At 38.6% G+C, this 16,515-nt stretch overlaps 1 protein-coding gene across 1 annotated transcript in view; it reads left to right on the top strand.

Moving 5' to 3' along the window:
* Nucleotides 1-16,515, top strand: part of LOC127424836 (E3 ubiquitin-protein ligase RNF19A-like) — a 49,641-nt gene that overhangs the window by 29,152 nt on the left and 3,974 nt on the right. The window contains exons 3-9 of the mRNA XM_051670296.1: nt 5,515-5,723; nt 6,196-6,340; nt 6,504-6,666; nt 11,606-11,720; nt 11,942-12,103; nt 15,301-15,514; nt 16,066-16,209. Coding sequence (XP_051526256.1) covers nt 5,515-5,723; nt 6,196-6,340; nt 6,504-6,666; nt 11,606-11,720; nt 11,942-12,103; nt 15,301-15,514; nt 16,066-16,209 — 1,152 coding nt within the window. The remainder of the gene's footprint in view (nt 1-5,514; nt 5,724-6,195; nt 6,341-6,503; nt 6,667-11,605; nt 11,721-11,941; nt 12,104-15,300; nt 15,515-16,065; nt 16,210-16,515) is intronic.

The following is a 16,515-nucleotide window of genomic DNA, read 5'->3' on the forward strand; positions in this document are numbered from 1 at the left end:
CAGCTTTTCCATTACTCTATGGTCAAACTCATCAATTACAAAGCAAAAAAATATAATAATAATAATAATAATAATAGGGCCTGGGTAGCTCAGTGATAAAAGACGATGCCTACCACCCCTGGAGTTCGCTAGTTCGAAATCCCAGGGCGTCCCAGGTCTCCTAAGGAACCAAATTGGCCCGGTTGCTAGGGAGGGTAGTGTCACATGGGGTAACCTCCTCGTGGTCGCTATAATGTGGTTCGTTGTCGGTGGGGCGCGTGGTGAGTTGAGCGTGGATGCTGCGTAGGATGGCGTGAAGCCTCCACACGCGCTGTGTCTCCGTGGCAACGCGCTCAACAAGCCATGTGATAAGATGCGTGGATTGACGGTCTCAGACACGGAGGCAACTGGGATTCGTCCTCCACCACCCGGATTGAGGCGAGTCACTACGCGACCACGAGGACTTAAAAGCACATTGGGAATTGGCCATTCCAAATTGGGAGAAAAAGGGGGGAAATCCCCCCCCCCCAAAAAAAATTTAATAATAAAAAATAAAAAAAATATAAAAATAAACGTATAGTTTATACATGCATACATTCAGTTAAGTGTGTCTTTAAAGTAAATGTGTATATTGAGAGACAGAAAAAGATATCAAAGTCTCATTAAAAGCTGAAATTCTTAAGGAAAAAAATAAATGTTGGCTTAAGTAGTGCAAAATGTTCAAACCTGTCCACCAAATCAAAGACATGTGGTGTTACCAACATGTAGGTAGCTATTTTGTTTGTTGACAAAAATCATAAAACAGAGTGGACCCCTTCATACCCTCATGACTGAGTGTGAAGTTTTTAAAGTTGTAAGAGCATCCAATGTGAAGAGGAGGGGTCTTGTATCACCCTGAAGGGGTTTATTTTACGAGAACAACTGGCTGACTGTACATCATCCCGCTTATTACATGGCTACTAACCAAATTAATAAATAAAAGGACATAAAATATTGATTTGCATTGAAATTATGTATTTATGTGAGAAGAAATAAATCATGGAACAGCTGAATTCCACCTAGTTTGCATCAGAGTTCTGTTAGTGTTTATTTTGTGAATGCTGGCCGTCTGACTGCTCATTATCCAGCTTATTACAAAAATTCTTGGCAAATAAAAAAAATGACATGAATTTTATCGTAGAAAACATCTGACTGTCTTGGGTCAGCTAGGATCACTAGTACATATCAAAAATGATTCAAAAGCTTATTGATATCGTGGATTTTTTTTATCACGATAAATATAGATATCGTTTTATCACCCAGCTCTAATTAAAAGTGGAACAATCTGTCTGTAAACATTTGTTGGAAAAATTAATCATGTCATGCACAAAGTAGATGTCCTAAATGACTTGCCAAAACTATAGTTTGCTAATATTAAATCTGTGGAGTGGTTAAAAAAAAAAAAAAGAGTTATAATGACTTCAACCTAAGTGCATGTATACTTCTGACTGTATATTATTTTGGGTAAGGAATGAATTTGTGACATGTTTAGGGCTGGGTATCGAAACAGATTTCCCGAGTTTGATTCTGATTCACAAGCTGTTGATTTGATTCGATTCTATATTTGTTTTTCAGTTATGTCCATTTTGCTTACATACAAAATAAATGTATTTAGCTAATGCTTTAATTATACAGGGAACCTTCTGAATTAGTGCATTACAAAAATATGAAAAAATTAACAACAGGACCTGAACTATGCAGCTCAATTTCTATTTATTTAACAGATATAATAATCAACTAAACCACAACTGAATTAAACTTTAAAGTAAAAGTTAAAGGTAAATCTCAGGATTTTAAGAATCGATTTCGAGATTGTTGAAATAAAGATGATGATTGCATTTAATTGAAAAGTCAATATTTATACCCAGCCCTAAGTATGTTAGATATGGAATTAGTATGGACCTTATTTGCTATAGTGAAGAAGGTCTATTGTCATTCTGATTAGAACACAGATCTATTATATTCTGTAATTGATGCTGTGAGTTTTCATTATCAAATCATTATCAATACAGCCCTTATTGACACTGTTGCATTATGTCATCAATACGGCACAATGCTGACATCCTGTTTCCACAGCAGCATGACGGGAGTCGGGGTTTCCATGACATTTTTTTCCCAGCTAAGTCTAAATAGTGCCAATGGGTTTAACTACCTGGCTGTGAATGTTGTCACAGCTGCTTTGTGTGTTGGCACAGCTGCTGTGTCTCTGTGTATTTACACATTTGTAGGGTGTTTGTTTAGGCAAGTGAATCTTGAATAGGTTGTGAACTTTTTGTTTGTGTGTTTATAAATGACCCCCCCCACCACCACCACCTAAATGGACTGTAGGAGTGTAACTGAATGTGTGTAAAAAGCAATGAAACTGAGATGATCAGTGCTATTGGTTGAACAGATAGTTCCTCCCAAAATGAAAATTCTGTCATTTTCTCTTTTGCTCTTAGTCAGGGATTCTGATTTTACCTGGTTGAACTTCTTTATGCTCGGACTCTGAGCCAAATGTATTTGGGATGCCATATGAAGCTAGCACAAGCCAAAGGTGCAGTATTGTAGTGATCAGTGTTTTTGGAGGTCTGTCACTGTTGACACTGTCAGTTTGAATAGAGTCTTTTATCAGGCCAGTAGAGAGCCTTGCCACATATCTTGTCATACTATGCACTCATCTCTGCACGCATCTGCCCCCAGCTGTGCCCTGGGTTTCAATGATAACACAACCTTTTGTGGTTCCCATTTTCTCTTGTCCTTGTTTGGTAAATAATTTACATCTGTTAATTTTCTCAGCAGGCAACATTATACCAGTCAATTACAAGAATGTGCCTGTTGTTTAAAAATAACTCTTCCCCAGGTAGTAAACAGAAAAGATTATTTAGTAGGCTAAGTGTCAAAATGCCAACAAGACTGTAGCGCAAGACCTAGTACTATCTTTGAAAAGGGAACATGTCATGTTGCTATGATTTAATAAAAAGTGTTCTGTGTTATAATTTTGGTTTAAAGTAGGGATGTATCAAAATTTCAGGCAGCAACATTTTCAGCTGAAAATGGCATAAAATGCTATTTTCGGGTTTTGGTCGAAAGAGAGGGGAAAAAAGGTGAGAGAATTTGAACAGCAACAGTTACTTTAAAATCCGGTAACGGAAACACTCGCATGAAGAAAACGAATTGTTTATGTTGAATATCAACGTTCACATCAGAAGTGAAGTGAAAGCTCTCTTAATCATTAGTGCATTAATAAAGAGTGCTTTCCAGTGGTCTTGTGTGTTATTGTGTGTCATGGTTGTTACTGTCAAGCTCCAATATGACATTTAAAGAAGCATAAAAGCACCATTAAAGTAGTCCATATGACTTGTACGTTATATTCAAAGTCTCTTGAAGCAATGCGATTAGTTTTGTGAATCACAAAGGATGCATTTAATGTAAATATACTTTCTGCATGTGCAGCATGCTTAAGTGAATAAACGCAGCTCTGCTGTTGACACACACATACAGTAGCAAGAAAAAGCATGAACTCTTTAGAATTGCCTGCATTTCTGCATTAATTATTTATAAAATGTGGTCTGATCTTCTAAGTCCTAATAATAGACAAACACAGTCTTCTTAAAGTAATGACAAAAATCATTTTAGTTTTCATATCTTTATTGAACATGTTTAATTATTCAGTCTATGCTGGAAAAAGTATGTGAACCCTTGTATTTAATAACTGGTAAACCACTTGTAGCAGCAACAGCCTCCACCAGATGTTTCCTGTAGCTGTTGATCAGCCTTGTACAATGCTGAGGAGGGATTTTACACCATTCCTCCCTACAAGTCGATAGACAGGGTGTTAAAGTTGACACATGCACAGAGACTTAAGCATGTTCAAGAGATTTCTGCAGATCTTTTGCTGTTACCATTTTTTTTGTAGCCTTTTTACAGCTTCATACATCTCTACAATTCTTCTAAGATCCTCCTACATTTGTTTTGACTGGAGCATGCTTCACATGCTTAAGAAGTTCAGACTCCGTACCCAGACTGTACTGATTTTATAGGGCAAGGCACCTCTACAATCTCAGCTGATTGACTGGAAAACCTCCTGCCAATTAGCCTAGTTTTCTGGAAGTCATTAGCTTAGAGCTTACATTTTCCAACCCTAGACTTTGAATTTTTAAATGGTGTATTCAGTATTGACAAGAACAAGTGCTTAGATGACGATCAACTGTAGCACATTCATGGTTCGGGCTGCTGTTTCTGTCTTAGATGTAGATGTTTGATAGTTAAGTTCACCTAAAATGTGCATTGAGAAAGTACTTAACTGAGGTGCAAGCTAGCCATCTTATCTCTGATTTAACTATGGCTTCATGAATGAGTAAGCTAGCTAGCTTGCAGAGCACAAGCAGGAACAACTGATTTGCCCAACACTAAGCAAGTAACGTTACAGTATCTAATCTTATCAGCTACCTAGCTGGCTATATCAGACCTAGATAAAATATTTCTAATAACTAGCTTGTATGAGTGAACTTGCATGAACACTCAATCTGTACAAAGCTGTAATCTACCACAGCCAGTGCCCATTGCATTTCATTACGGACAGAAGGTCTACTGGTCGACAAATTCATAAAACATTATTTATGAAGTGGAATGTGTATTTATCTTCTAAAAAGATCAGGGGCTTGGGACAAATTTATCAGGGGCTTAAGCCCCCGAAGCCTCCCCCTCGCAACACCCCTGATAACAATATAATATATTACAAATTACAATATTTAAATTGACTGAGTAAAGTAATATCCTATCACAACTAAAGTGAATGCAAAAGAGATCTACTAAAGAATCTATTCCACAAACCAGGTCCACATACAGTGTGAAAATAAATAAATAAAATAAATTCAAACAGAACTGGCTTCATGTTTACTGAAGATTTTCACTGGAATTAATGTTAATTTTGCAGCTTCATTATCCAGTGGAGTAGTTAACAATAAAGGTTTTTATAACACTCCACACATTTTTATGTAATTCTTTTCTGTTATTTTTCTGTTAATGAAAAATGTCTATATTTATTGTAGACAAAGCAGCAGACCAGGTGGGTTGTGTTGATGCTTCATTGTTGTACTGCTGGGCTGGCTGAGAATGTGTAGTCATAGAAAATTATCCATATTTACTCCATTTTCCTCCACAAAAATCCATATTTTTTCCATGCAATGGCTTTGATTCATAGGCTACTATTCTATTTTTCTGTAACAATTCTATTTTAGTAGCTACTGTTATTATTTAGCGAGTCACTCATTGGACTGATTAAATCTGATAACTTGTGAGCTTTAGTCTTAAAGAACGTGCTCATAAGAGAAATTCATTCGTGAATTGGTTGACACCTTAGATGTGATGCTGTAGATTTAGTAGCAATGCAGGAAATGATGTTGCAAGATAAATATCCTCTATATATGGGCATGCATGTATGGTAGTTCTTTTACAACTATACACATGCAATCCTTTTGAACTGTTAGTGATTTTGTCTATTAAATCTGACAGGTATGCAGTCATTGCCTTCGGTTGTGCCAGCTGTCCAAAGATCACGTGTGGTCGTGAGGGCTGTGGTACTGAGTTCTGTTACCACTGTAAACAACTGTGGCACCCCAACCAGACCTGTGATGCTGCCCGACAGCAGAGAGCCCAGAGCCTCAGACTGAGACCCTTCAGATCATCTTCACTCAGCTACAGCCAGGAGAGTGGAGCTGCAGGTGAGCCCATCACACACCCAGATCTTACAATACCACGCCTAGCAGAAAGCTGGAATTTCCAGCTTGCTGTTTTAGTCAACGTTGCAATAAAACGGCAATTTGCAACTTGGAAACTTGTGTGGGAATCCATAATTCACCAAGATGTGGGTGTATGTTGTCATGCAAACATGTCGCCACAGATATACAGTAGGTAAAACACAGAAAATATACAAGCATTGTTTATCCTCCGCAATTCGGTTGCTTGATTTATTTGACAATCTAACATCTGCAACCAGTAGAATTACCATTTTTTTTCCATTTTGTGTACGTCGTCATCCGAGCATCAACCAATGGAATGCTGTCATGGTTGAAAGTTGAAGTTATCAAATAGGAATATTCCACATCTGATTTAGACACATCTGGACTGCAGCGTAAATCTCGTGCCTCATGTCAAGTGAGTGGTTTTAAACAGACTTGTCTTTATCTTCTTAAGCCGATGACATAAAGCCATGTCCCCGCTGTGCGGCCTACATCATAAAGATGAACGATGGGAGCTGTAATCACATGACCTGCGCCGTTTGTGGCTGTGAGTTCTGCTGGCTGTGTATGAAGGAGATCTCAGACCTGCACTACTTAAGGTAGGTGTACTGAACACAACTATGATACAAATTCTGTGAGGCTTTGGAAATATTTTTTAGTGGCAAATTACATGAACCAATAGTGCTATCTATATTGTCTCTACTGGACTGGTGAAATACAGTTAAGCTTGAGGCTATGCTTATTTGTCTGTTCCTGTCATAGTCCTTCAGGGTGCACGTTCTGGGGTAAAAAGCCATGGAGTAGGAAGAAGAAGATCCTGTGGCAGTTGGGCACACTGGTGGGCGCTCCAGTTGGCATTGCACTGATTGCTGGCATCGCCATACCTGCAATGATCATCGGGATTCCTGTTTATGTGGGGAGAAAGGTGGGTGGCACAGTGTGTGAATGTTGAGAACACATGTCAATGTTTAATTCAGGTCCTTATCAGCCCTTTGTCGTTCATAAGATTATCAGGAACTTTTTTGCATAGGGTGGCATGCTTACATGTCCAGAAAAATCATGTTACATATACAATCATATCGTCTGATCAAAGGCATGTATCTCCAAAAAATTCACCTTTCAAGAGCATGAAAAAACTCTCAAATAATTTTACTAAATAAATTGAAAATTGCATAATTGGTCACCTTTAGCACCATAAATAGAATTGTATCATTACACATCTGTTAGTGAACTGTTCGATATTTTAATTGGACCTTTGTTAGTGAACGTGGACATTTATGTTTTTCTTATCATGGAATGGCACATGTTCAGTCACAGACTTGAGTCTAACTGTTCTTGTTCCCAGAACTCATTTGTTAGTTTATCGAGTGTTAGAGAATTTTTTGGATATAATCTGAGCTGTCACTTACTATTTTAGAACGAAATCAGTTTTATGAATAGGGTTTCTAGTTCGGTTGTTGAGTGGACAGTTTGGTTTCGAGATGCATTTTTCGGGTCTAACACATAAATTGTCAGAATTTGCTTTCACTCGTGATTTTGTGCAGATGGAAATCTGGCAATCGTATATGGCTGGTATAGTCTACTTTTTAAAGACACCTGACATTGTGCGTACATGAATGGCTTTGGTTGTCAAGGAATCACAGAGCCAGCACGATGTAGGCAATCTCTCCACTACACTTCAAACTAAAAACAATATGGTTATTTACACAAATCTATGCTTTTGTACTCCTTTCATAGTTGTACACTGTTTTCAAAGAACAAGAGGAGATACTTTACCTTGGTAGTGTTATAAATGAGCAGAATGACCAGCTTCAATCGGACAGCTGATGTAAATTAGTTGAAGCTCTTCAAAACATACGCGGTTTCGATGGACACTTCTCAAGGCCAATGGAGATACTTGTTAAACAGAGAGCCTGATTAAACATCTTTTCAATGGTAATTTCGATGCACAATTCAAACAGTAGGAAGAGGTCATTTGGCGCATTCCATCTATGGTAAAAAGTCAAAATTTGTATACGTGTTTTTTATCGGACAGCGACGAGATGTAGTTAGATTATTATTATTATTCTTTTTAAATGAGACTGTCTTGGACGGGGCCCGTGAGTAAATTTTTTTTTTCTGAATGTTAATGACACCATGCAGCATCATTGGTCTTATGGCTAGCGTCCCATGCAGTTGAGAAATGTTCACGTATCTCCTTAGCTGTTTTGACTTGCTTGTGAGCACTCCAATCAAACTAGGAACGTCTTCTGTATGGTTAGTTTTATAAATGCAGTGCGTTTCAGTTTTTCACATTTTTGTAATTCCAGATGTATTTGGCCGTTACAGATTACAAACAAAACAAATGACATGCAAATACTCCAGAACTCAGTTTGTAGGCCGAGGAATTTTCTTCCTGTCACCATACAAGCACAACTGAAATCACATGATCAACAACTAGCTGACACAGTCCCTTAGATTGTCATGTCTTTGACAAATTGAGTGGGTTCATTTAAAGGTGCAGTATGTAACAATTTTCATGTAATATTTGCCTTTTTTGCCAATATGTCAACGGTTTGTAACGCAACTTAAAATTAGCCCTTCCCCGACTTCCTAGGTTACCTATTAAAGCCTGTAGACTGATTTTCATGCGACGGGAGCAGATCGGTTTTGCCGGGAAAATCCAAAGGATGTGACGTTTATGCGCACTTCCGAGAACCTTACTTCAGTGCTTCTCTTCCCCTATTCAACAGCGACAACAAACTGCAACACTTGGTAACGTTATCTTATAGATGGAATCCAGCAAACGGCCGGCTCCCAGCACAACACCGACTCGTACACAAACTCCGAGTAAGCAAAAAAACATTTATCTACTGAATCCCGACTGGCTAAGCTGAAACATGATCGTGGTCGAGCGAAAGTTAGAGTGAACATCGGCAGGGCATTTGATTCCTGGAGGGACCTTCGTTCGGTTTTGGGGATCAAAACCGACCCTGAATTGGCATTCTTCTTATTGGACAGGTAAGCTTACATAACTGCAAAGCATGTGAAATATAGTGCCATAAGGATTGATCTGTGTAATTTTAGCTAAATTGATCTTGCCTGCTGATGCTGACGAATTGCAAGCTACCTCGCTTCGTAATTTTCAAATAATTTCAACGATCTTTATACTAAAAGTCAAGTATACAGGATAAATTTAAGCAAATACGCTGGTTTCTTATTCATAGTACAACATATGACACACAAAACAATAGTGCAGCATAACTGCAGTGCAACAGTAAATTGTCTGGTATAGTTCGGTAGTATGTAGCTGTATGTGTGTATCAGTATGCTATGTGGATAAGTAGTTTTAGTTTAGTCTCAAAGTTTGTAGTAAAACAGTCATAACTGTGTAATTTTAATTATGCTATCTCATCTGTCAGCATGAATCTGGTGAATCACGTTCAGTCTCTTTGTGTCATTGTTTTGATCGATGCTCGCTCGCGTCCCTATGGGGTGTGTGCACGAGCAACAGGTTGCTGGCTGCAGTTCACTTAATGGCCACAGGTGTCATTAATAACAAGGGTTTCTGAATCTTACATACTGCACCTTTAAGGAAAAATATACACTGGCAGCCAAAAGTTTGGAATAATGTACAGATTTTGCTGTTTCGGAAGGAAATTGGTACTTTAATTCACCAAAGTGGCGTTCAACTGATCACAATATAGTCAGGACATTACTGATGTAAATAACAGCATCATCACTATTTGAAAAAAGTCATTTTTGATCAAATCTATACAGGCCTCATTTCCAGCAGCCATCACTCCAACACCTTATCCTTGAGTAATCATGCTAAATTGCTAATTTGGTACTAGAAAATCACTTGCCATTATATCAAACACAGTTGAAAGCTATTTGATTCGTTAAATGAAGCTTCACATTGTATTTGTGTTTGTTTTTGAGTTGCCACAGTATGCAATAGACTGGCATGTCTTAAGGTCAATATTAGGTCAAAAATGGCAAATAAGAAACAGTTTTCTCTAGAAACTCGTCAGTCAATCTTTGTTTTGAGGAATGAAGGCTATACAATGCTTGAAATTGCCAAAAACCTGAAGATTTCATACAAAGGTGTACACTACAGTCTTCAAAGATAAAGGACAACTGGCTCTAACAAGGACAGAAAGAGATGTGGAAGGCCAGATGTACAAACTAAACAAGAGGATAAGTACATCAGAGTCTCTAGTTTGACAAATAGACGCCTCGCATGTCCTCAGCTGATAGCTTCATTGAATTCTACCTGCTCAACACCAGTTTCATGTACAACAGTAAAGAGAAGACTCAGGGGTGCAGGCCTTATGGGAAGAATTGCAAAGAAAAAGCCACTTTTAAAACAGGAAAAAAAGAAAAGGTTAGAGTGGGCAAAGAAACGGACATTGGACAACAGATAATTGGAAAAGAGCGTCATGGATCTTAATGCCGTTGAGCTTTTGTGGGATCAGACTGTAAGTTGTGTGAGAAGTGCCCGACAAGACAGCCACATCTATGGCAAGTGCTACAGGAAGTGTGGGGTGAAATGTCACCTGAGTATCTGGACAAACTGACAGCTAGAATGCCATGGATCTGCAAAGCTGGGGGGCCTGGGTAGCTCAGTGGTAAAGACGCTGGCTACCACCCCTGGAGTTCGCGAGTTCAAATCCCAGGGCATGCTGAGTGACTCCAGCCAGGTCTCCTAAGCAACCAAATTGGACCGGTTGCTAGGGAGGGTAGTGTCACACGGGGTAACCTCCTCATGATGGCAATAATGTGGTTCGGTGGGGCGCATGGTGAGTCATGCGTAGGTTGCCACGGTGGGTAGTGTGGGCCTCTACGAGCTATGTCTCCGTGGTAACGCGCTCAACGAGCCACGTGATATGATGCGCTGGTTGACTGTCTCAGACGCGGAGGCAGCTGAGATTCGTTCTCCGCCACCCAGATTGAGGCGAGTCACTACGCCACCACGAGGACTTCAAGCACATTGGGAATTGGACATTCCAAATTAAAAAAAAAAAAAAAGGATCTGCAAAGCTGTCATTTCTGTACGTGGAGCATTTTTTTTTTAATTTTTTTTATGAGAACACTTTTTGAAGTAGTTTGTTCAAATTGTAATAGTCATTTTTCATGTTATTAATGTCCTGACTATACACTGTGATCAGTTGAATGCCACTTTGGTGAATAAAAGTACCAATTTCTGTTCATAAGAGCAAAATTTGTACATTATTAATTTCTTGACAATTGTCATTTCCTGTTATAGCTTGCTTTGTAAACCGGTTTCTTGAGATTCTTTTATTACTAAAAGATAAGGGCCTTCCATTTTGTCTGACTAGAAAAACTGTTGCTTTTTATAAGCACTCATTGAAACGGGTGCTGTTTGACATGCAATATATTTAGCACTATAGAAAAATGAGTCAAGATGTAATTTTTTTTTTTTTTAAGCAGGCAACATTTATATATTATGTGGAATTTCTTTTTCTCTTCTCTTTTTGGATTTGAATATGTAGGACTTAATGTGCAGCTTGTCTCTGTGAGCCAGATTAACCCACTGTACACTGAGTCACTTGTACAATGAATAAAAACTTTTAAAACATGCATGATTCAGTCTGAAATTTATTAGGGAGGGATTTCCATTATGGTCTGTTTATCTGACCTGAATTCTAACAGAGCTTTGATTTGTAAAATGATATGCCCTACATGTCTTATCACACACAGCCCCATTTGATATTTAAGAGAGTCTTGTTATATCATCTATCGGGCAATGAAATTATATAAGCATCATGAATAACTAAAGAGTAATTAAGTCAAGAGATGAATATGTATGAGGATTGTGACGCCAGAGAGCAATGTTTCTAATCACTCATTCTTTGAATCAGATTCATAATCGTTATGAGGGTAAGGACATTTCCAAGCACAAGAGGAACCTGGTGATAGCAGGTGGTGTGACACTGTCAGTGATCGTGTCTCCAGTGGTTGCTGCTGTCACTGTCGGTAAGCAGGCTCGTCAACTTCCTTTTTCGTTCTTTTGTGCTTACTAAGTCACTTTAAATTTACAGCAGATGATTTATGACTTACATCATACATATGTAACACTTTTCTTTTGCTCCTTTGCAAATGCAGTTGTACTGATATCAAATCTGCTGTCCAGTCTAAATGTGACTACTGCTATAGAGTAAGTATTTTGTAACATGTTTTAATGTGTGTTTATGTAGGGATTGGAGTACCCATCATGTTGGCATATGTCTACGGCGTGGTGCCAATCTCCCTGTGTCGCAGCGGTGGTTGTGGTGTGTCTGCTGGTAATGGCAAAGGCGTGCGCATCGAGTTTGATGAGGAGAATGAAATGAACGTGGGCACCGGAGCAGCTGTTACTGGTAAATGGCCCTCACTAAAGGCAGACACATGGTTGTCAACAGCTATGTAATAGAGAATCTAGCATGGTCAATGTCAAACAACTGATAAGGCAAACAATGTTCAAAACCTTTATCGGCCTATAGATTAAGTTTCTGATTACAAACAAATGCGCCGCCTCACCCCTTCTGGGTTCTTTTGGTAGCCCAGAAAAGAACTGCTGTCTATGGGCGCTTTGCTCAAATTGTGCTGAAATTGTTTTTGGGGTTGAAACACCCCATTTCCCACAGATTATTGGAGATTGGGGCTTCTTTAAATTTCCACCAGATCAGGAAATACTCTGGATTTGATTAAATGATTATAGAATTCTCGTGTCGCCGTCATTATTGCGTCTGCTCTATTAGACTCAGTTGACCCGCAGCAGCTGTTGGTGGATATGAACTTTTTTTTACGAAGAAATCGTGCAAACTCTGATCACAAATGGCTGTTTTTAATTTCCAAAGAGCTGTCGCTTTGACATGCAGTTGTGCTCAAAAGTTTGCATACCCTGGCAGAAATTGTGAAATTTTGGCATTGATTTTGAAAATATGATTGATCATGCAAAAAAACTGTCTTTTATTTAAGGATTGTGATCATATGAAGCCATTTATTATCACATAGTTGTTTGGCTCCTTTTTAAATCATAATGATAACAGAAATCACCCAAATGGCCCTGATCAAAAGTTTACATACCCTTGAATGTTTGGCCTTGTTACAGACACACAAGGTGACACACACAGGTTTAAATGGCAATTAAAGGTTAATTTCCCACACCTGTGGCTTTTTAAATTGCAATTAGTGTCTGTGTATAAATAGTCAATGAGTTTGTTAGCTCTCACGTGGATGCACTGAGCAGGCTTGATACTGAGCCATGGGGAGCAGAAAAGAACTGTCAAAAGATCTACGTAACAAGGTAATGGAACTTTATAAAGATGGAAAAGGATATAAAAAGATATCCAAAGCCTTGAAAATGCCAGTCAGTACTGTTCAGTCACTTATTAAGAAGTGGAAAATTCGAGGATCTCTTCATACCAAGCCAAGGTCAGGCAGACCAAGAAAGATTTCAGCCACAACTGCCAGAAGAATTGTTCGGGATACAAAGAAAAACCCACAGGTAACTTCAGGAGAAATACAGGCTGCTCTGGAAAAAAGATGGTGTGGTTAAGTTTTAATATGGAATATGATCATATTGAAGTCAAATATTTTTATTTATTGCATGTGGGTTAATAATTTAAGCAGTTAAGACATTTTATGTCTGATGGTAGTTTTCGTTTCTAAGTACCCAAATTCTTAATCTTTAGAGGTGTGTTAAACATTTGAGGATGTGTATTCATCAACCTGCTACATGTCTGACATAATCATACAGGCTCATTGATCCAAGTTTAAACTTGTTTTGCTGATATTTCAGAAAAGAACCAACATCATTTCTTCACTGTAAACCATAGATATTCCTTTTATAATAACTTTTATTCACATTAACAGACATTATTACATTCTATAAAGCTTAAGAGTATTAAACTGCAGCGCTGCCTATTTCAACCATTGAAATTTGCTGCTTGAAAGAACCTGGAAACAGGGTTTCCTGCGGTATGACGTCACAGTAATTACATTTATAATTTTCATTAGAATCTTTCTTCTTTTTGCCTCATTCTTTCTCTCTTCAACAGTCTCAGCCTTGGCTATCACTCATTTGTGATTTGTCAGTCACAGTGTTTCCCATTCATTTCCTAGACTGTGGCGGCCTGCCACAATCTACTTTGTCCCGCCACAGTTTCATAATGAACCGGAAATATTTGTACACTTCTCATAATAACATAATAGATCTCTAACGTTGTGTTTTGCACCGTTGCTTCGACAAAGCATCTCTCACTCCCAGTCAGTCAAATTTCTTTGGGGCTCACAGGGCTCAACATTAACACTTGTCTGGGACAAAATTGGATTTTTGAAGGGGAAAGTGAAAGAGAATTTTACTTGCCCGACCGGACAAGCAGACTGATTAAAACATCAATAACAAAAAAGCTATATTTGTGATAGGCTAGGCCTGTGTAACTTATTAGAAAGTTAATATTCTTATTCTGCTGTTAAAAGTAATTAAGAACACGTAATTTTATAATTCACTAGTGATCTAGTAACAGCTGTGCCCTGTTTGATTGACAGGTGGTGTATGTGTGTGTGCTGAACATGCGCGTGTTCAGAAAATGCTTGCGCTAATGCGCGCCTGAACGGTCAAATACATTTAAAAATTCTGCCAAAATGCCCGTCTTGGTGGAGGTATTCATGTAAACACAGAGTGATGTCTAAAGTGAATGTAAACAGTGGAGAAAAAAGTGGGTTTCTTAATATATTTTCAGTTTAGTGTATTTTTCATACTTTCAGGCTCTGTTTTGTATGAATTTGTGAATTGTTTAATTTACTGTTAATAATAACTTGTATAGAAGCTACAGATTTGAGTTCATTAAAACTTCACGTTGTAGATTCTGGGATGTATTATACTTTTTTTTTTTTTCTTTTTTTTTTTTAAGTCAAATAATAACACACTGCATGAAAAATTTAATAACATACCTCTACACTGGTGACGGTGACATTTCAGGTTAATTTACCTCATGATCTCCTGGTGAGAACTGATGTTATTGTCAGTGTGGATGATACAGGGAGACCGGCGGATCAACAATGCTTATTGTACTTTAATCACTTCAACTCTGGGGCATTTTTGGGCTGCCGCCTGCAATTTTTCACCCTAAAATTTAAAAGCTCACCATTTACACAATGTGGACTAATTGCCAAAAATTGGTCTCGTTTTTTCAGAACCCCTACAAAAATGTTAAGTCGCTTTGGATAAAAGCGTCTGCCAAATGCATAAATGTAAATAATCAGACCTTGAGCTTATCCTTTTCCAGACACAGCTCCTGATACTCAAGCATCAAATAGCTTTGTTTTTCATGCACCAAATATCTCCCGTGAAGCTCTGGTATCACTGGGAACAAGTAGCTTTTGTCCTGATGTGCCATGTAGGCTACAGGCTGAGTGGTTTGGAAACAAGCTTATATGTAATATGTGAAACATTGGGCTTATAGGTGCAATCATTGAAGCTATACTGCTAATTACATCAGATCCCTTGATCCCTCACATTGAAAAGCACAGTATTGCTGCTTAATAACTAGTACTCTCTGTCTTTCCACAGACAGCACTTCAGTAGCAGAGACCAGGCATAACCCCAGCATCAGCGAGGGCAGCGTTGGGGGTCTAACGGGCAGCCTGAGTGCCAGCGGGAGCCACATGGATCGTATCGGAGCAATGAGAGACAACCTGAGTGAGAACGCCAGCACTATGGCTCTCGCCGGCGCCAGCATCACCGGCAGCCTGTCAGGAAGTGCCATGGTCAACTGCTTTAACAGGTCTGTGAAACTTACAAAACATCCTATATTTATTGAGACAGCAATGTTTACTTATGCTTGCAATGTTCATAAGGCATTTAAGAGAGTTGAATGGAACAGGGGTAAATTTAAAAAGAAAGACTTACAAAAATGAAGTGGCCAATTGCAGTGGCTGTAATCAGAATGACATTTACCAATGTTGCTTTGGTGTCTAGTGCTGTCAGTGTGTTTGAGGCTTGGTAATAAATCATGTGCCCAATTATTGCCAGAAAAGTCCATTAATTAGCCTGAGTTGCTATGACCCTTACATTTACTGTTACCAGGGCTTCTTACATGTTCAGATTAGTGTAACTTGGAGCTCTGTTTAGATTATTGTCTCTCTCGTTGGCCATTTTAAAACCTAGTGAGCAGCTTGATTAGACAGTATTTAGGACACCATAGGCATGCTCTGAATCTTTGAATCAAACATTCAGAAGCTTATGTTGCCCAAAAGTGGCTCTCTAGGTTTTGAAACATGTCTACTTGAGTGTGCATGCATGAGAGTAAATGTAGCTGTTTCTTTTGTGTCTCAGGTTGGAGGTTCAAGCTGATGTACAGAAAGAGCGCTGCAGTTTGAGTGGGGAGTCTGGCACTGTCAGTCTGGGGACAATCAGCGACAACGCTAGCACCAAAGCAATGGCTGGATCCATTCTCAATGCCTACTTGCCTCTGGACAGGTCTGTATTCATATAGCTGATAGAAATTAAACACCTTTTTTACATTTAGAAATGGCAACAAATTAGGGAAGCTTAATAGCGGTTGTAACTTGGCCGAAAAGGTTGTTAATACAATTGTGAACAAAGCAGTAACATTAAAGTCAAATGCATCATAAATGCATATTGTAATCCATAGAGATTCTGTCACCAAGTGTTTTTCCTGGTGCTCTCCTACACTAATGACTAATGAAATCAGAAAGTGTATCAATAGTATCACTGTCATCATAAATTACAATAAGAGTGTAACCACTGCATTATATGGCCTCG

Source organism: Myxocyprinus asiaticus, chromosome 34, assembly GCF_019703515.2.
Source record: "Myxocyprinus asiaticus isolate MX2 ecotype Aquarium Trade chromosome 34, UBuf_Myxa_2, whole genome shotgun sequence".
In the NCBI taxonomy this organism is placed as follows: domain Eukaryota; kingdom Metazoa; phylum Chordata; class Actinopteri; order Cypriniformes; family Catostomidae; genus Myxocyprinus; species Myxocyprinus asiaticus.